The 21,249-nt window shown below is 42.8% G+C and overlaps 1 protein-coding gene across 3 annotated transcripts; it reads left to right on the top strand.

Annotated features, from left to right (window-relative positions):
• Positions 1–205: 205 nt before the first annotated feature.
• Positions 206–20,888, top strand: LOC145341341 (ankyrin repeat and SOCS box protein 11-like). Of its 3 annotated transcripts, none has more exons than XM_080186259.1 (6): positions 206–245; positions 8,471–8,619; positions 11,868–12,067; positions 17,535–17,728; positions 18,953–19,081; positions 20,626–20,888. In XM_080186259.1, exons 3-6 carry the CDS (start codon positions 11,878–11,880, stop codon positions 20,863–20,865), a joined length of 753 nt encoding a protein of 250 aa, XP_080042385.1. In that variant the 5' UTR covers positions 206–245; positions 8,471–8,619; positions 11,868–11,877; the 3' UTR covers positions 20,866–20,888. The 3 variants fall into 3 exon arrangements, with proteins under 3 accessions (XP_080042385.1, XP_080042384.1, XP_080042383.1); XM_080186258.1 differs by lacking the exon at positions 206–245 and adding an exon at positions 6,049–6,119; XM_080186257.1 differs by lacking the exon at positions 206–245 and adding an exon at positions 6,330–6,418.
• Positions 20,889–21,249: the final 361 nt, after the last annotated feature.

The raw sequence follows: 21,249 nt of genomic DNA, 5'->3' as shown, positions 1-21,249 counted from the left end.
AGCACAGAAAGACTGTTAATTTTTAGTAAATCATCATCAATGTAATATCTGTAAATAACCCAATTGACTAGCTTCTTACCTTAATCTGTTTATTAAAGAAAAGCGTACAAATTGCAGGTAATAAAATATTTTTAAAACGCAGAAAAGAGTCATCTTTTCATTTTCTCCATTCTTCCTGATCACTCTTCCTTTCTGCTCCCCACACAGGGCAACATTCCTGGATAAACCTCCGCACAAATCTTACAGTAAGTTCATTTGTGATAACAAAATCAGTATTTTGTACATAACTAGAATGGGCTCATTCAAACGTGGGTAGTGTTTTCATTCTGTTGCTGTCTTTTAAACTGCATTCACCAGTGAGGTCTGACCTCCAATTTGAAAAGGCCAGAAGTCGATTTTGAATATAGATGTGTAGTAGCTGATCCCTTTAAGGGGCATACATCAGGAAGGTTATGTGGCCTGATTGTCCAATGGAGAATGTGATGATAGTAATACAATTGACACATACCTATGTGTGTGTATATAGTCGAAGGGGAATGTTTCAAAATTCAGCTTTATTCAACAGGTAGTCAGTATGTCTGGAAAAACATGCAGCATAGATCTAGGAGAGCAGGATCATTACTCATTTTAGCCATGTTGGTATTTACTCAGTTAAAACCAGGCTTTTCTATCAGGTTGGTTGAAAAGGTTAAGAGCTACCTGTCAGATCCTGATGTGGATAATAGGAGGAGCTAGATCGGTAGCAGAAAAACAGCTTTTGAGTTCTAGCTGGGAATTGTTTATAGACAGAGGCTTTGGCAAGCTACGCTAAAACTCATATCTCTCTCAGAAAACTCCGAAACTATCTACATTTGGAGTAAGTATATTCATGATTGCTAAGTATATTTAGAGCAGCCTTTAAGTCTGTAAGAGGAATGTTGCTTATTTGGAACTGTAACAGTGCTAAGTTAAAAATTAAAGTTACTTCCTTTCATTTTTCAATTGTGTTCAACTGTTAATTGTTAAGCTGTTTCCATTGTTAGAGTTGTATTTAAACATTGTTCTGATAAAGACTGCTTTGATGTAAAAGTCCCTATTTAGTCAGAGAAGCAATGCTAGAGCAAAGTACACTTTTCTCACATTTTTGTCTAAAAGGAAAAATTGTGGTAACAAGATCACAAAGTCACAGGTTGAGACAGGAAGAGATACAAAGGAAATTGTTGAAACAGGAAGAGGAGAAATCAAAGAAGTTGAGGTTCAGTTATCAGAAACAATCTTTGACCAAGTGGTTGATAAAGAACAAGAACAGGAGAATGAAGCAGATATCTTTAGTTCAGGAAAGTTGGCAGAATTACAAAATGCAGCTGCTATATCACTGCATTTTTATCAGAAAGCATACACAGGAGAATCTGAGTGTACATTGGAGTGTTATTATGTTACATTACATTACAAATAATGTCTTAATGAGGAAGTGGAGGCCTTTACAAATTCAGGCAGATGAAAAATGGGCAGAAGTTCATCAAGTTGTATTACTGGTGTGTTATAGAAAGGAGGTTTTGTGGATAGAACATGAGGTTCCAGTAGGAAGTCATTTAAGAGTAAGGAGAAATACCAAAACACTTTTATTGGCCTGGGCTGCATAAGGATGTGGTTGAATTTTGCTGTACATGTCACATGTCAGGTATAGGAAGACTTCAATAATAAAGGAAGACTTCAGTAATAAAAGCAGCACCCTTAATACCCAAATTTTAGCAATACGATTGATTTACTGACTGAACTGCGGAAAAAGCTCAGAAGATTTTAGCGAACGTCTGAATGTCAAGAGGCATTTGACAATCTACAAACGTGTTAACCACCACACCAGGTTAGGTGACACTGAATTATGCGAAGCAATTCAAGGTGACCATTGATGCAAGGGATGTGGGCATTGGTGTGATACTGTTACAAAACAATGATGATAAAAAGACCTATTGGTTATTTTTCCAGAAAAACATAATGTGCATCAAAAGAAATACTTGACCATCAAGATGGAGACATTGAATTTGGTACTGATATTTTCACATTTTTGTTGCCAGCAATTCGTTAGAGAAGAGACAATTATTTACGCTGACCATAATCCATTGATGTTTACGGAGAATGTTTAAATGGAGATTATTATTACAGCTATATAATTTGAAGATTATTCATGTGGCAGAAACAGAGAACATGATTGCAGATGCTTTTTTTTTCTAGACAGGATGGAACATTCAAAGTTAGAAAATAAAGACTGAACTGGACTATGCTACTTGTTAAATTTGCATGCTTAGATGTAATAAGATACATATCTTATAGAGTACAAATAGTGTGAAAAATGAGATTTTAGACAATTGAAGCAATCTTTTCATTTTTTTTAAGGAGGGAGATGATAGTCGTGCAATTGATATGGATAAGGGGAATATTTAAAAATTCAGCTTAATTTTACAGGTAGTTGGTATGTCTGTAAGGAATGCAGATCAGATGCTGGGTGAGCAGGATAATTATCATTTTAGCTCTGTAGTGTTTATTTACTTCAACCTGATGCTTTTAATTAGATTCATTGAAAGGATCATGAGTCATCCATCAGATGCTGATGTGGATGGAGGATACTTTCAAATAGAAAAAGAAGGCTTCAATGTTATCTTTGGCCATTGATACATTTATGGGAGACATTTCAACATTGTACAGACCATATGCTTTTTAAAGAGGACAAGGCAATTCTACCAATTGTGTCTGCAAGAATACAGCACTAAGCACTCTTGCTGTTGGATTATAAAAATATCTTTGAACTTCAACCAAGGAGCTCACATATCCAATACAGATGCCTTATGTCATCTATTATTACCCAAAGGAGCATCACTCCTCCAATCTCACAAGAGATTCTAATGGCTTTAAACTTTCTGGACTTGTTATCTGTAACAGCACAACAAATTAAGGACTGGACTAATAGAAATCCACTGTTTATGAAGATTAAACATATGATACAGCATGGATGGCAGAGTGAGAGAACTTCAGAGGAATAAAGCCTTACCAGTTCAGGAAGCATGAGCTCAGTTCTGAGGACAGTGTCATCCTCTGGGGAGAGAGAGTGGTCATCTCCAATATAGGAAGAGTGTTATTGCTTGAGGAATTGAATAACACCCATCGGGGAATGTTGAAGATGGAAATGCTAGCGAAAAGCTATATCTGGTGGCCTCACATCCATGCTGATATAGAAAGGGTTGTCAAACAATGTGACCAGTGCCAGTTCCCCCAAAAGCTACCTGTTCCAGGCCCCCTGCATCTATTGGAATGGCCAGATTGGCCATGGTTAAGAGTTCATGTAGATTACATTGGCCATTTATGGATGCATTGTTCCTTTTGTTAGCGGATGCCCTTTCAAAATGGATGGAGGTTTTTGAAATTAGGTCCACAACTTCACATATCACAGAAGTACTTGTTTCAGGCAATTGGACATTGTTCACAAGTGACAAATTCCTTTTGAATTTGATTTATTATTATCACCTGTTGGTGTACAGTAAAAAGTATTGTTTCTTGTGCACTATCCTTCTGTATGAACAGTATACTTTGTAAACGAGAGAGTGCAGAATGGAGTGTTAGTCAGAGCTAGGGTGTAGAGAAAGATTAATTTACTGCAAGGTAGGTCCATTCAAAAGTCTGATGGCAACAGGGAAGAAGCTGTTCGAGTTGGTTGGTATGTGACTTCAGACTTTTGTGTCTTTTTCCTGATGGAAGAAGGTGGAAGAGAGAACGTCCGGGGTGTACGGTGTCTTTAATTATGCTGACTGCTTTTCTGAAGCAGTGGGAAGTGTAGACAGTGTCAGCGGGTCAGTGGTTTGAGTGATGGACTGGACTTTGTTCACAACCCTTTTAGTTTCTTGCAGTCTTGGGCAGAGCAGGAGCCATACCAAGCTGTGATACAACCAGAAAGAATGCTTTCTCTGATGCAGAAGTTCATGGCTTTCAAAGGAATAAAACATACCCATTTGGCACCTTATCACAATGGGCTGGCTGAATACACAGTGCAAACATCCAAGGCCAATATGAAGAAGCAAGCACCTGCTCCATCAGAACCTAAAGTAGCACATTTTCTGATAATGTACAGAACCACATTGCATACTACTGCTAGCATTGCTACTTCCAAGATCCTAATGAGTGGAAGCTTAAGGACTAGGTTGAATCTGGTGGTTCTGAATTTGACGGGAAGGATGGAGACAAGACAGAGTTGTCCGAAAAGAAACCATGATTCATCAAAAGTAGAAAGAGAATTTGAGATCGATGATCCAGCCTTTGTGGTGAATTTTGGAAGCAAACCAAATTGGATCTTGAGAGTTGTGGCGGCCATGATGGAGCTACTGTCTTATGAGGTGAAAGTGCAGGACAAGTTAGTGAAGAAACACATAGATCATTTGAGGAAGCAGGAGCCATCCAAGAGCTAGGGTTTCTGCCTGACCCAATCATGCCAGAAGGTAGTAGTGTGTTTGCCCAAGAGGCCATGTGGCTAATCAGCCAGTGACAGTTGAAAGTATTGCCCCCCAGTGAAACTGAGGAGAGTGAGACACAGATTTCAGAGGAGATTCCGAGAGGAGCAAGTTCAACCAAAGCCATCTCAACAGTCGAACCTCACAGTTGAGTTATATTCACAGAATCATAGAATCTCTACAGTGCAGAAGGAGCCCATTCAGCCCATCGAGTCTGCACTGACCACAATCACACACAGGCCTTATTCCCATAAATCCATATATTTACCCTGCTAATCTCCCTGTCACTAGACTCAATTTAGCATGGCCAGTCAACCTAACCTGCACATCTTTGGACTGTGGGAGGAAACCGGAGCACCTGGAGGAAAACCACGCTGCTCCCAGAGAAAGAGTAAAGTCCCCTGACAGACTGAATTTCTGAAGGCCTGTGTTAAAAATGATTATTTTGGAAATTGTCCAAGTTATTTCAATATCGTATCGTAAGGGACTTAAAGGGAGAGGGTCTAGCAGCTGGCCCCTACAAGGGATGTATGTTAGGAGGGTCATGTGACCAAACTGCCCAATTGTGAACAAGCGCAGGGATCTTGGTCCTGAGTGCAGACTTTTCCAGCCAGAGTAGACCCCAGAGCTGGAAGTGTTAACATCATGAAAATATTCTGTATATATTTATCTGCTTGTAAATAAACCATTATAGTTTGTTATATTAATTGGGGCTGCCAATCCTTGCAATTACAACATGGTACCTATTTAGTTCCGTCTATTGTGACCTAAACACAGAACATTGCAAATATTTTTACATCTAGTTTTTGTTTTTCTCGCTATGGCTCACTTAGACTATAAAAAGACTTAAAAAAAAACTATCTATCTCAGTGGAAAAGACAAATGGCTCTGATTACAATCCTACAATGCACAATGAGGCCATTCAGGCATTGAGTCTGCACCGATTACAATCCCATTCAGATCCTATCCCCAAAACTTCATACATTTATTCTAGCTAGTCCCCCTGACACTAAGGGGCAATTTAGTGTAGGCAACCCACCTAACCCACACATCCTTGGATTGTGGGAGGAAACCGGAGCACCCAGAGGAAACCCATGCAAACACAGGAACAATGTTCACAGTTAGTGATCCAAGCTGGGCATTGAACCCTGGTCTCTGGCACTATGAGGTAGCAGTGCTAGCCACTGTGCCACATCTTGAACTACATCATTGGACTGCCACTCAGTACTCAACTCCAAAATGCAAACTTCCCAGCACTCACTGGGTGGCAACCAGGAGAGAGAGAACTTTTGCAGAATCTTTCTGCTCCTTTCTTACCTTTTGCAGCAACCATGAGAGGATGAATAAATGGTAAGTCAGGATATTTTGCGGGGATGAACTTTTTTTCATATTTGAAAACAAAGAGAATTACTGCAGATGGAGACTGTGCAATCTTGGGGAGATTGGAGATTGAAGGAGCGCGCACGCAAAAGCAGAGTGCTGTGCGTCTGTCCCGGGGGCGCGCACGTGTATACGTGTGTTGGGAGAGGGCAGGGGAGGAGGCGGTGTTCAGCACCACGGACAGCAGCCAGCTGCAGCAACTGGGGAAGCGGCTGTCTGGACCAGGTGGAATTCTAACCGCAAGCTTCCAGCTATGAGGCCGAGGTAACCACTGTAAAACCCATTCCCTCCCAGTCTATCTGTGTGTGTATGAGGGGGAGAAAGCATCTGGAGCCGGCTTTCATGCAGCAATTCCTGGTATGTGCCAAAGCAGAATGATTCCAGCTGAACATTAAAGCTTCTGGCCTCGTCTCCATCCTCCCCACCACTGCCTGCCCTGGGAGAATTGATGCATGGCCCCCAAAATTCAGTTTGTTTTTAAAATTTCTTCTGTAATGGAGCCTGAGCAGGGGCTATTGACATAGGAGCAGCACAGTTCCCCTGCACTTCTCCCTTTTCCCAAGGTAGGTTTTTGTGACAAAACGGCAGTTTCATGATCATTGTGGCACAATGGTTAGCACTACTGCCTCATGGTGCCAGGGACTGATTCCCAGCTCAGATTACTTCTGTGCAGAACCTGCACGTTCTCTCCATGTCTGCGTGGGTTCCCTCCGGGTGTTCCGGTTTCCTCCAAAAGACATACTGGTTAGGTGAATTGGTCATGCTAAATTCTCCCTCAGTGTACCCGAAGAGGTTCTGGAGTGTGGCAACTAGGGGATTTTCACTTCATTGCAGTGTTACCTTGCCTACTTGTGACACCAATAAATAAACTTGAAAACTTTACTAATAAAATTAACAGGCAAAGTCAATGGTTTGTTAAAGGGAAATGGGTTTGACAAATTGACTAGTGTTTTGTGAGGATATAACTAGTATGGGGGACCAATGGATGTAGTATACTTGGATTTCCAAAATGCATCCTAGAAGGTGCCATACAAAAGGCAAATGGCAAGATTTTGTGGAGTTGTGTGTAATATAATAGCCAGGAGAGGACTGGTTCACAGTTAGGAAGAAAAGAATAGTTATAAACAAGGCATTTTCAAGTTGGAAGACTGTAACTAGTGGAACGCCAAAATAATCAGTGCTGGGCCTCAACTATTTACAATAATGTTTCTAGGTTTGCCAGCCATACAAAGCTAAGTGAGAATGCAAGCTGTGAGGAGAACACAAAGAGGCTGCAAAACAATATAGGCAGATTAAGTGGGTGAACAACCATAATGGTGATGGAGTATAATATGGAGAATTGTGAGATTATTTAGTTTGGTTGAAAGAATAGAAAAGCAGACAATGATGTAAAATGCATGAAAGTTGTAATGCTGATTATCATTGGGTTCACTCATATAAGGAACACAAAGTTAACTAAAGATACAGCAAGCAACAATGAAGGAAAATGACATGCTGGCCTCTGTTGAAAGGAAATAGGAGAACAAGAGTAAAGACATCTTGATACAATTGTACAGAGCTTTGATGAGACTGCGTCTGGCATACTGTGTGCAGTTTTGGGCTCCATGTTGAAGGAGATACAGTGGAGGTTCACTAGATTGGCCCCTGGATTGAAAGGGACATGAGAAAACATTGAGTAAATTGGACTATATTCTCAGGAGTTTAGAAAAATAAGAATTTAACTTTCTGAAAGAGCTTGTGTAGGTTGATATTGGGAGGCTATTTCTCCTGGCTGGGAAATCTAGACCACAAGGGCCCAGCCTCAGGATAAGGGGCTGATTAGGACTGGGATGATAAAATCTTTCTTCATTCAATGGGTTGCAAGTCTTGCATAGAATTTTATATCCAAGAGGGCTGTAATTATGAATGGTTCAATATATTTAATGTTGAGATAGACAGACTTTTGGTCTCATAGACAATCGAGGGATATGGGAAGCAGGCGTGAAACTGGAATAGAAGCTGAAGATCGGTCATAAACATATTGAATCAAGAAAGGATGACTGGGACAAGAAAGCATGACTGCAAAAGAATCATAGAATCCCTACAGTGCTGAAAGAGGCCATTCTGCCCATTGACTTTGCGCTGACAACATCCCATCCAGGCCCTATCCCCATAACCCCACATATTTACCCCACTAATCCCTCCAGCCTATGCATGCTGGGACACTAACAGGAAATTTAGCATGGCCAATGCACCTAACCTGCACGTCTTTGGACTGTGGGAGGAAAATGGAGCACCCAGGTGAAACCCATGCAGACATGGGGAGAACATGTAAACTCCATACACTGACCCAAGCCGGGAATCGAACCCAGCTCCCTGGTGCTTTGAGCCAGCAGTGCTAACCACTATGCCACCCAAAAGTGGGGAGAAAAATGTGTTTTCACCTTCTAAAATAAATCTTCTCATTATCTTTTCAACGTGCAAATAGAAGCATTTCAATAGTCACATCTTCAATATCCAAAGGTTTTGTTTTGTGACTGTACTTTGTTTTTGGCTGTCACAGCAGTTTGTTAACTGACCATTCAGCTGCTTTAAGCCCTTTCATGAATTCATTATCAATCTGCAATCTTTTACAGGGGTTCAGACTCTGGGCCATTTGAGGTCTTCTTCTGCCGAGCGTTCTGAACCAAAGTTTCATGGCAGGCCTAAAATCTGCTTGCACCTCCAGGGCCAACAGCATCAACTTGAAAGGCACTGTTCTGAGGGCAGAAATGGAGGACTGCTGGTAGGTCTCTTTAGATAATCAGCTACTGCTCAGTGTCTGTTACCTGAGCACACAGGAACTGGGATCAATGCCCATAACCATCGCATGTTGCATTTCAGATCCAAGTCAGTTGCAAAGTGACCAGCTCAAGAATAACTGCCAAACTCTCACCCAGGTTTACTTGCATTTAGAGGCTTGATGAATGAATCACCTTTTGTCTGACCAAAACTGTGCCATTATGCAAATGCACTTTCTCATTGAAAGGAGAGTGATTCTATCTTTATGTGCCTCTCCCAGTGGCTGGCTGCAGATTAATGTTCACAGAAATCACTTATCCACCTTGTCAGTGACAATATTTTCCATGTAAGGCAATAACAAAGGGAAAGAGTCTTTAAAAATGGAGAAATACCACTTAGGGTCTGAAAGTCCGATGCACGGGGTTATGGTGATGGAGCAGGAGGGTATGTAAGATGCTCTTTTGAACTGTGCACTGTAAGAATTCTATGGTTCCATAGACCAGTCATGTTTTCTTGCAAGCTTTCCTGTGCATGAAGTGAGCTGGGAAAGTATAGCAGAGGCTTACAAATAATTTGGAGCACTGATAACCCTGAACAACTCACCAAAGCCCCTTCGACAGCACCTTTCAAATCTGCACCCTCTACAACCTAGAAGGGCAAGGTCAGCAAGTCTGTGGGAATACTACCACCTGCAAGTTCTCCTCAAAGCCAAACAACATCTGACTTGGATCAATACTGCCATTTCTTAACTGTTGCTGGACTAATGGTACTTCCTCCCTAACAGCACCGTGGGTGTTCCTATAACACACAGACTGCAGCTGTTCAATGTTAAGAACCCTGCTGACGTTATCTGCAATAGTGCCCCATAACCCCGAAGGATAACTTGGAACACTAATTCTAAGTGGTGTATATTTGTTTGGAATAATATGAAAAACAACGTACAACTCAGTGTGGAACCCAGTCCAGTTGTGTAAACAATTAATAAAGAACATTTGTTAAAGTAAAAGAAAAACAATCAAGAAAGATTAATATACATTATGACAATTAAGTATTTTAATAATTATACACACTGTTTCATCCGAAATTATCTCTCATTCCCAAGTATACTCACATTCCCCAAACTCACTAAGACACCATTTTCCCAAGCAACATCTATAACAAATACAGTTCACAATACAGCTTAGATGAGCAAGTCTGGGAAAATATCTTTTGCTGGTTCAGTGAAGGTAAAAAAACTGTGTCTTAGAATCATAGAACCATAGAATCCCTACAGTGCAGAAGCAGGCTATTTGGCCCATCGAGTCTGCACCAACTCTTCGATGGAGCATCCCACCCCTCTGCTCTATCCCCTAACCCCCACGCATTTACCCCAATAATCCCCCTAACCTATACATCTTGGAACACTAAGGGGCAATTTAGCATAGCTAACCCACCTAACCTGCACGTCTTTGGACTGTGGGAGGAAACTGGAGCATCTGGAGGAAACCTACGCAGGCACAGGGGGAACATACAAACTCCACACAGTGACCCAAGGCCACAATTGAACCAGGGTCCCTGGCACTGTGAGGCAGCAGTGCTAACCACTTTGCCACCGTCTTTTAGAGGAGAATATCTGCAATCTGCTGTGGCTCTAAATATTAGATAGAACAGAGCTCTGTGGCTCTGGTCATAGATGAAGCTGACCTTTGTGAAGATTTTGGCCTGTCTGGCAGTTGGATGGAAAACGAGGTTGCTTCCTCAATGAGGGTGCCAGCACTTTATGCTGTTCAGCCACTTAGATATCATATCCTGTGGTCTGGCTATCTTCCAAATGACTTTTAGAAGTTATCATTTTGTATAACCCCCATTGAACTCTGGTAAACATCGTGTCTGATTTGGCAATTCGCACCTCAATTTCTCTAGACGCCTGTTAATCTTGTTGCTGTGCAAATTGCATCTCCGTATTTTTCTAGATACCTGCTAATTCTGTTACTTGTTTGTTATTTTGTTTTCATCTTAAGTTCACCTCGTTAACTTCCAAATTTCTAACATCAAGAAGGCAACTCACCACTTCCGCAACTGGGGATGAGCAAAAAATGTGGGCCCAGCAAGTGATGTCCACATCCCAAGAACGAATATTAAAAGTATGCAGGGTTTGCCTTTGCTTTTAATTTACATGGGGGCTTGACTTGAGTGGAACCTCTGACTTCCCTAAATATGGTCCCCTGCAGCAGAGGGGCATTAGTGTGGCAAATAAGCATTTCAGGCCGGAGGTTTTTCTTGGTTCCAGCTGAGAGTCTACTGGCAGCTATTTGCCAAGTAAAACAGACACAAATTACAGCTCCCCAGTAATCTTACCAAATTCAACACAGGCTTAGGCATTTGGCTGGGAGACATATTTTTACACAGAGGCTTGTTAAGACATGGAGTGCTTTACCAGAAATAGATTAGGAAATAGAAGCCCTGGTAGCTATTCAAAGGAAAATGGATAACTTTAAAGGAAAAAGAAACAAAGAGTGTTGGGAAATGAGGGGATTAAGTAGATAACCCTTGCAGAAATGCAGCCCAGTATGATAGGTTAAATTGCCTCATTTTATTTTGATTTTGATTTGATTTATTATTGTCACATGTATTAACATACAGTGAAAGGTATTGTTTCTTGTGTGCTATAGAGACAAAGCATACTATTCATTGAGAAAGAAACAAGAGAGTGCAGAATGTAGTGTTGCAGTGACAGCTAGGGTGTAGAGAAAGATCAACTTAATGTGAGATAAGTCCATTCAAAAGTCTGATGGCAGCAGGGAAGAAGCTGTTCTTTGAGATGGTTGGTATGTGTCCTCAAACTTTTGTATCTTTTTCCTGGCAGAAGAAGGTGGAAGACAGAATATTTGGGGTGCGTGGGGTCCTTGATTATACTGGCTGCTTTGCCAAGATAGCGGGAAGCGTAGACAGAGTCAATGGGTAGGAGGCTGGTTTGCGTGATAGATTGGGCTATATTCACAACCTTTTGTAGTTTCTTGCGGTCTTGGGCAGAACAGGAGCCATACCAAACTATGATACAACCAGAAAGAATTTAAAACGCTTTGATCCCAGCTTCTGCAGCTTAATACAACACGAGGTATTACATTTACACACTAGGTCATTGGTGGAATCCTTTGTATTTTTGTTTCAAGATGGAATGTCTCATTGTTAAATATTGGGTGGTGCTGCAGAGTACCATTATCACATTCACACTATAGCATGCTTAGTTCTCAGCTTCTTTCTCCCTTACAGAAGTGCCATAATGGGATTTTATATTAGCTCCATGTCTGGAACGGAACTGAAAAGCACTAGATTCCAGACAGGAACACAACAGGAGCAGGAGGAGAGACAATACCACTCAGCACCCAACTACAACTATAAATGGACTGATCTACACTGTGAGGCAAGCCGAGGGAACTTTGAAAAATTGCAGGCATTGCTTCGCACTGCAGGTACAATAGACCTTAAGGATCAAATATCCCTTTATCCTGGCAGTGATGTTGTAATGCTATCCTTTCATCTTTGGAAGCTGTTCTGCATCTAAAACATTGCCTGAATTGCATTTGCATAGCATCTTTAATGAAATGAATATCCCAAGGCATTTTAGAGGGAAGAAAAGGAGGTTGTTTTTTTATTATTCATTCGTGGGACATGGGAGTCACTGGCTGGCCAGCATTTATTGCCCATTCCTACTTGTCTGAGAGCAGTTGAGGGTCAACCACATTGCTATGGCTCTGGAGTCACATATAGGCCAGACCAGGTAAGGATGGCAGATTTCCTTCCCAAAAGGACGTTAGTGAACCAGATGGGGTTTTCTGACAATCACAATGGTTTCAACTTCATCAGTAGGTTCTTAATTCCAGACTTTTTTTTATTAAATTCAAATTCTACCATCTGCTATGGCGGGATTCGAACCCGGGTCCCCACAACATTAATCCAGAAACTCAACACAAGTTTCTGGATTAATAGTCTTGCGATTATACCACTAGGCCATCGCCTCTCCTAAAGTGTGGAGAAAGAGCTAGTAGCGTTAAACCGTGCAAGTGGCACAGTTATAGGGAGGGAAATCCAGAGAGTAGGGATGTGATCACGGCTAGTGGTTAGAGAGGGTGCAGCAGGAAGGAAGATGCACAAGAGCCAATCAGTGGAAGAATGGAGCATGTGAGCTTCAACTTGGGGATGAGGAAGTTTGCTAAAGCTTGGTGAACCAAGGCTGTGGAACTTGTAGACAATGAGGGACAATGTTTTCTAGTTCCAGAGGAAACAATAGAGGTGGGATCAATAGAGATTGGGCACAATAAGGAAAATGGGCAAGTGGAAGTCATGATGGTACAGTAAGAGGGAGTGCAGAGTTTTGGAAAAGTTGGAGCATTGGGAGAGGGTCAAGAAGTCACGTCCTGAGGTCACAAAAGTGTTGTAAGAGTTTCAGCAGCAATGGAGTGAAGCACAGCTTCAGTGTTATAGGGCAGTGTTGTAGCTGGTGAAATAAAAGAGACAGCAGCAACATGGATACAAAATTGGCTGAATAATGGGAAGCAGAAAGTAACAATCGATTTCAGGCTGGAGGAAGGTTTCATAGAATCCCTACAGTGCAGAAAGAGGCCATTTAGTCCATTGAGTCTGCACCGACCACAATCCCACCTAGACCCTATTCCCATAACCCCACGTATTTACCCTGCTAATCTCCTGCCACTTGGGTCAATTTAGCATGGCCAACCAACCTAACCCGCACATCTTTGGACTGTGGGAGGATACCAGGGCACCCAAAGGAAACCCACGCAGACGTGGGGAAAATGTGCAGACTCTACACAGACAGGGACCCAATTTGAACCCAGGTTCCTGGTGCTGTGAGGCAGCAGTGCTAACCACTATGCCACCATGCCGCACATACCACTGTGCCACTGTGCTGCACATGCCTCCAAACAGCATTTGGAGTGCTGTTGTCCAGGGGTCTATATTGGGACCCTTGCTTTCCCTGCTGTGTATTAATGATCTAGATCTTGGTGTGCAGGGGACAGTTTCAAAGTTTGTGAATAACACAACATTTGGAAGTATTGTGAACTGTGAAGAGGACAGTGTGGAGCTTCAAAAGGACAGAGACAATTTGGTGGAGTGGGCAGATAGGTGGCAGATGAAATTAAATACAGAAATGTGTTATCTAATGCATTTTGGTAGGAAGAACATGGTAAGACAATATAAAATTCTTAAAGGGATGCTGCAACAGACACCTGGGTGAATTTGTGCATAGATCATTGAAAGCGGCAGGACAGGTGGAGAGAACTGTTAGTAAAGCAGTATTCTGAGCTTTATTAATAAGGGCATAGAGTACAGAGCAAGGAGGTTACGCTGAACTCATAGAAGACACTGGTTAGAGCTCAGCTGGAATATTGTATACAGTTCTGGGTGCCACACTACAGGAAGGTTGTGAATGCATTGGAGAGAGCGCAGACACTGCACGGTTTCATTAAAGGGAAGTCGTGTCTGACAAATTTACTGGAGTTCTATGAGGATGTGTCTAGGGCGGTGGATAGAGGAGAGCCGGTGGATGTGGTCTTTCTGGATTTTCAGAAGGCGTTTGACAAAGTACCTCACAAGAGGTTATTGCAGAAGGTCGAGGGACATGGAGTTGGGGGTAGGGTGTTAGCGTGGATAGAGGATTGGTTGTCAAATAGGAGGCAGAGAGCGGGGGTCAACAGGTGCTATTCGGATTGGCGGATGGTGACTAGTGGAGTGCCCCAGGGGTCGGTGCTGGGGCCTCAGCTTTTTACCATTTATATAGATGATCTGGAGGAGGGAACCGAGTGTAGGGTGTCGAAATTTGCTGATGACACCAAGATTGGGGGAACGGCAAATTGTGCGGAGGGTGTGGAGAGTCTGCAGAAGGATCTAGATAGGCTGGGCGAATGGGCCAGGAAATGGCAAATGGAATTTAATGTTGGCAAGTGTGAGGTGGTCCACTTTGGTAGGAATAATGGTAGGAAGGACTATTACTTACGTGGCGAAAAACTGCAGCAGGCGTCGGTGCAGAGGGACCTCGGGGTCCTTGTGCATGAGTCGTAAAAACCCAGCTTGCAGGTGCAGCATGTGGTCAGGAAGGCGAATGGGATGCTGGCCTTCATAGCGAGGGGGATTGAATATAAAAGTAGGGAGGTCTTGCTGCAGCTGTATAGAACATAGAGAACATAGAACATTACAGCGCAGAACAGGCCCTTCGGCCCACGATGTTGCGCCGACCAGTTACAAAACAATGACCCACTAACCTAAACCAATCCCTTCTCGTCCATAAACCTATCCATGGATCTCTTAAATGCCCCCAAACTAGGCGCATTTACAACTGCAGCAGGCAGGGCATTCCAATCCCTCACCACCCTCTGGGTAAAGAACCTACCCCTGACATCTGTCCTATAACTACCACCCCTTAATTTAAAGCCATGCCCCCTCGTGCTAGATTTCTCCATCAGAGGAAAAAGGCTATTACTATCCACCCTATCTAAACCTCTAATCATCTTATATGTTTCAATAAGATCCCCTCTTAGCCGCCTTCTTTCCAGCGAAAACAACCCCAATGCTATAGGGCATTGGTGAGGCCGCAGCTGGAGTACTGTGTGCAGTTTTGGGTGCCGCACCTGCGCAAAGATATTTTGGCCTTGGAGGGAGTGCAGAGGAGGTTTACTAGGCTGATACCGGAGTTGAGGGGCTTGAGCTATGAGGAGAGGCTGAATAAACTAGGCTTGTACTCGTTAGAGTTTAGAAGAATGAGGGGAGATCTCATTGAGATGTATAAGATGATGAATGGGATGGATAGGATAGAGGTGGAGAGGCTCTTCCCGCTCAGAAAGGACAGTAGGACTAGGGGGCACAGCCTCAAGATAAAGGGGGGGGGGCGGTTTAGAACGGAGTTGAGGAGGAACTTCTTCACTCAAAGGGTGGTGAATCTCTGGAATTCTCTGCCCGTTGAAGTGGTGGAGGCTGCCTCGCTAAATATTTTTAAGACGCGGGTTGATGGGTTTTTGATAAGAGAGGGGATTAAGGGTTATGGGGAGAGGGCGGGAATGTGGAACTGAGCCACGACAGATCAGCCATGATCTTATTGAATGGCGGGGCAGGCTCGAAGGGCTAGATGGCCTACTCCTGCTCCTATTTCTTATGTTCTTAAATGAGAAACTTAGTTATGAAGATAGGTTGGAGAGGGTGGGACTGTTCTCCTTGGAGAGAAGAAAGCTATGAGGAGATTTGATAGAGATGTTCTAAGTTATGAGGGTACAGAGCAGATAGGGAGAAACCGTTCCCATTTGTAAAAGGATCAAGATGGAATGGGTACAGATTAAAGTGATTTGCAAAAGAAGCAAATGTGATGTGAGAAAATCTTATTCATACAACGAGTAGTTTGAGTCTGGAATGTGCTGCCTGGAAGTGTTCAACTGAGAGACAGTTTCAATCGAGGCATTCAGGAGTGCATTAGATAATTATTTGAATAGAAACAATGTGCAGAAGTTTGGAGAAAATGCAGGAGAATGGCACTAAGTCATGGTGCTTGTTTGGCGAGCCGATGCAGTCGCATTGGGCCAAATGTCCTCCTACTTGCTATTACAATTCTGCAATTTATGCAATGTATAGGATATGGGACAAAAACAGAAAATGCTGAAAAATCTCAGCAGGTCTGACAGCATCGGTGGGGAGAGAATAAAGAGCCCAAGTCTGACAAAGACGTATAAGATGATGAATGGGATGGATAGGATAGAGGTGGAGAGACTCTTCCCGCTCAAAAAAGACACTAGGACTAGGGGGCACAGCCTCAAGATAAAGGGGGGGCGTTTTAGAACGGAGTTGAGGAGGAACTTCTTCACTCAAAGGGTGGTGAATCTCTGGAATTCTCTACCCGTTGAGGTGGTGGAGGCTGCCTCGCTAAATATTTTTAAGACGCGGGTTGATGGGTTTTTGATAAGAGAGGGGATTAAGGGTTATGGGGAGAGGGCCGGAAAGTGGAACTGAGCCACGACAGATCAGCATGATCTTATTGAATGGCGGGGCAGGCTCGAAGGGCCAGATGGCCTACTCCTGCTCCTATTTCTTATGTTCTTATGTTCTTAAAAGGTCATCTACACAAGTTACAGTGCAAAGTCCCTTAGTCGCCACACTCTGATGCCTGTTCGGGCACACCAAGGAAGAATTTAGCATGACCAATGCACCTAACCAGCACATCTTTATGACTTGAGAGGAAACCCGGAGCAAACCCACACAGACACGGGGAGAATGTGCAAACTGATAGTGACCCCCAAGTCGTGAATCGAACCTGGGTCCCTGGCACTGTGAGACAGCAGTGCCAACCACGGTGCCACCCTTCATTGTTCTCATTTCAAATTCCAGATCAGCAGTATTTTGCTTTTATTGTATAGCATATGGGCTTTGAAATGAATTGAATAGGACACTGAGACTGTGCACCTTTGACTTCAGTTTAAGTTAGAAGCTGGGGAGTGGAGTGAAATTAAGGGAAAATCTAAGGAATTTTAATGGGAGCTGAACTGCTGGCATTAACAGCATAAAATTGGAGACAACTTTGATTCATCCATAACATTTTAGTTCAGAGAGAAGAGATTAAGGTTCCCTCTGTGTAGTGGAGATTGTATAACGTAGCACAGCAGAAATCCCTTATTTCACCCTGATTCTTTTAAGTGTACTATGTAGTGTACAGTAACACTTGTGTTTAATTCTCGGTACAGAACTTGGCTTTGAAAGAATACAAAGAACTCCCAAAGTAAATATTGGAGTTTTACAACAAAACAAGGGAGAATATTATACTTTCAGTTCTCAATGTTAAACTAAGCAGCTTCTAATAATGTGACACGTGTATAATATGAGGAATGACTGTGAAATAGAATTAAACACGTGTTTTTTTTTCATCTTCCTGTGACATTTCAGACGAGGATCAGGTTAATCAGAAGGATTACTATGGCAAGAGCCCCCTCTACTGGGCTGCATACAAAGGGCAGCGAGCTTGCATCGAATTACTGTTGGAACACGGTGCTGATGCTAACAGCCAGTGTAAACATGGGGCAACGCCACTCCATGCTGTAATTGGTCTGTTTCCTGACTGTGCCTTGCTGCTCATACAGGTTAGTGGTGTGACATGGCATTGAATATTCCAGAAACCTTCAGGATAACCTGCAAGCTAAGGCTGGAACTTTGGAATATCATAGAAACGTAGAAGATAGGAGGAGGCCATTTGGCCCTTCGAGCTTGCTCCACCATTCATTACAATCATGTCTGATGGACCAACTCAATAGCCTAATTCTGCTTTCTCCTCATAACCTTTGACCCCATTCTCCCCAAATGCTAAATCCAGCCGCCTCTTGAATACATTCAATGTTTTGGCATCAACTACTTCCTGTGGTATTGAACTCCACACTTCGAGTGAAGAAATGTCTCCTCACCTCCGAATCCTCAGACTGTGACCACCTGGTTCTGGACACCCCAACAACGGGAATATCCTCCCTGCATCTATCCTGTCTAGTCCTGTTAGAATTTTATAAGTGTCTAACAGATCCCCCCTCATTCGTCTGAATTCCAGTGAAAACAATCCTAACCTAGTCAATCTCTCCTCGTACATCAGTCCCGCCATCCCTGGAATCAGCCTGGTAAACCTTCGCTACACTCCCTCAAGAGCAAGAATATCCTTCCTCAGAAAAGCAGACGAAAACTGCATACAATAATCTATGTGTGGCCTCACCAAGGCCCTGTATAATTGCAACAATACATCCCTGCTCCTGTACTCGAAACCTCTCACAATGAAGACCAACATACCATAATATATCACAACATAGTTTGGGGAAAGTGGTGGGGGCGGCCTGTTTTCAGGTTCCACTAAATATATTTTTTAAAATACTGCATGTACAAATTTGGTCTGAATTTTTGACGGGACTAAAACACAGCAGTGAAATGCTAGTTGGCGCTGTAATACTCTACCCATGGTTTGTTTCCCATGCCATGAATGCCAGTTTCAAAACAGCAGACATTCACTTTCCTCCAAGAAAGGAAAGAACCACTATTGGCTCTCCCCACAATTCTATCTGGTGATAAGATAGCTGTGCCAAAAGCTTGGGAACATGTTGTCTGACCAGATTTTCAGCTGGGGTCAATCCAGGGACACCAAAGTAAAGGCAAAAAATAAAATGCCACGATGAACAGAAAATAACTAATTCCAAAGCTGAAGAAATTCCCTTCTTTTCCCTAAATGCGCTCTGATTTTTTTACTGTGTCAGGAATCTTAAGGAACAGCCTTTATATTTATAGGTTTAGAATGATTTTTTCTTTCTTCCCCACTCCCTCTTCCGTTCCAGAATGGAGCTGATGTCGATCTCCCTGACAACTGGGGTGTGACTCCCATGTACTTGGCTGCCTGTAGTGGACAACTTGACTGTTTGCGACTGCTTGTCCTTTCCGGCGCAAAAATCACTTACAGAAACAAGGTATGGGTAAAAAAAAGATTGCAAGCACTGGTGTACCAGCAACATCAGACACATTGGGATAGATCAGGTGGCACAATGGTTAGCGCAGCTGCCTCACAGAGCCAGGGACCCAGGTTCAATTCCCAGCTGGGGTCACAGTCTGTGCAGAGTTTCACATTCTCCCCGTGTCTGCATGGCTTTCCTCCAGGTGCCCCAGTTTCCTCCCACACTCCAGGTTAGATGGATTGGTCATGGTAAATGTACAGGATTACATCTATAAGTTGGTGAGGAGGAGGAGCTTGGGTTAGATGCTCTTTCGGAGAGTGGGTACAGACTTGATGGGCCGAGTGGCCTCTTCTGCACTGATTCTAATGATGAGATCATTTGTTTCGCTGATGTTGTTTATGATCTGAAAGGCTCGAAACCATTTACTGCAATGACTTTGAATGTGACAACTAAAAATACCATGGGATGGTCACTCAGTAATGTAAGTACAGGTTTCTGAAGCCAACCATGGTGTGCAGAGAGAGTGGAGAAACCTCCCTGTCAACCAAAAGTGCCGCTGGCAGTGCCTCAAGAACTGGCAACTTTCCCTGTCTTTGTAGTCATGGGGCACCCTTCCAGAACCTTCATTCTTTGGCAGAACACATCGCTTTAAATAAATGTTTAAATTTCACAGATAAAGGAATTTCTCAGGTCTTCCAAACAGTAAAATGGGTGCGAGCCATTATTTGTTTAGTCCTTCTTCTTCACAGTGCCCACTTCAATCAGCTGCTTTAGAAGGAAACATTTGAATTCAAACATGATTAGTGTTCCAGGAAACAGACGTGAGAATTTAAACAAGCGAGGTGCCTCCCTCAAAGTTAAAATGAAGTCTGTTTGCTGTGGGGAGTTGGTATGGAGGAAGAGAAGGCATGAAGTGGGGATGAATAACATGTAACTTCAATTGGAGGGTAGCTTAACTTCACGGTGTCACAGTGGTTAGCACTGCTGCCTCACAGCGCTTAGGGGCCTGGGTTCAATTCTGGCCTCGGTGACTGTGTGGAGTTTGCATATTCTCCCGTGTCTGCATAGGTTTCCTCCGGGTGTTCCAGATTCCTCCCAAAGGTGTGCGGGTTAGGTTGATAAGCCATGCAAAATTTCCCCTTAATGTTAGGGGGATTAGCTGGGTAAATTAATGGGACAACAAGGATGGGGCTGGGGTGGGATTGTTATTGGTGCAGGTTTGATGGACCAAATGGCCTCCTTCTGCACTGTAGGGATTCTATGATTCTATGAAATAAAAGTGATATACAGGTAACAAGAGTAGACCTTTATTTAAAAGCAAAGTATCTCCTCTTGCCAGAATTTAGCAGATAAAGACAAAATGAAAGCAAACAAATAGGAATACTGAAATGTTTTATCATTCCAGCTTCAAAGTTAATTTTCTAGTGAGATTGAAATATCCTTTTAATGTCACAATGCAGAGCTTTCAGCACACAATTTAAGTTTTAAGTTGTGAATGTTTTCATCCATTGAGCCACAGCTTGAGACTAGTGACATTTTGAAATGTGTTATTATTTCAGAACACTGGAGAGGCTCCTAAGCAGTTGGCTTCGAAGACTACCTTCCTATCCTGGATAGATGGGTATCAGAAAGACCCACTCTCGCTCAAGCAGACCTGCCGGCTGAAGATCCGTGAGTTGGTCGGCTATCGGAGGCTGCATGCCATCAGGACAATTGACATCCCACAGTCACTGAAAAACTACCTTATGTTTGAGGACCTGACATTGTACGATTCTGTATCAGAAGTTTCGTCAGAGTAAACCATGTTGACCTATTTCTTCAACGTCCAATTTTGTTTTTCAGTTCTATCAGATTCTATGACATTTGAAGAGTCTGTTATTCTCTCTCCATCAGTATGAGCTCTGTGCCCAATGCGGCTGAGTAAGATGCAGTATCTTCATCATTAAGCAATTTCTTAACTGTTTCAAACCAAAAACATGGACACCAAGCAACTTTTTTCAAACACTTTTGGGAGTCCGTAGCAGGAGTAAACCCTGGAACTCAAAATGACCATTATTAGTAATTGGAAGTAAGATAAAGGTACTTCCTGTCAGTAATGATGAGGCTCTTTGTTAATTGACCCATTCACCATGTAGCATCATGCAGTTTCTGCAAGGAGTACGTCAGTCTTCCCCACGATCAAT

The sequence above is a fragment of the Carcharhinus amblyrhynchos genome, chromosome 3 (genome assembly GCF_965287045.1).
Source record: "Carcharhinus amblyrhynchos chromosome 3, sCarAmb.v2.hapA, whole genome shotgun sequence".
In the NCBI taxonomy this organism is placed as follows: domain Eukaryota; kingdom Metazoa; phylum Chordata; class Chondrichthyes; order Carcharhiniformes; family Carcharhinidae; genus Carcharhinus; species Carcharhinus amblyrhynchos.
This window is presented reverse-complemented; position numbering and strand designations above follow the sequence as displayed.

What these genes read in the sequence shown, in the direction of transcription:
- LOC145341341 (XM_080186259.1), top strand. Translation starts at nt 11,878, where the DNA reads ATGGGATTTTATATTAGCTCCATGTCTGGAACGGAACTGAAAAGCACT. An exon ending in GTGCCTTGCTGCTCATACAG is followed by an intron (nt 17,729 to 18,952) that starts GTTAGTGGTGTG and finishes CTTCCGTTCCAG; the next exon opens with AATGGAGCTGATGTCGATCT. An exon ending in AAATCACTTACAGAAACAAG is followed by an intron (nt 19,082 to 20,625) that starts GTATGGGTAAAA and finishes TTATTATTTCAG; the next exon opens with AACACTGGAGAGGCTCCTAA.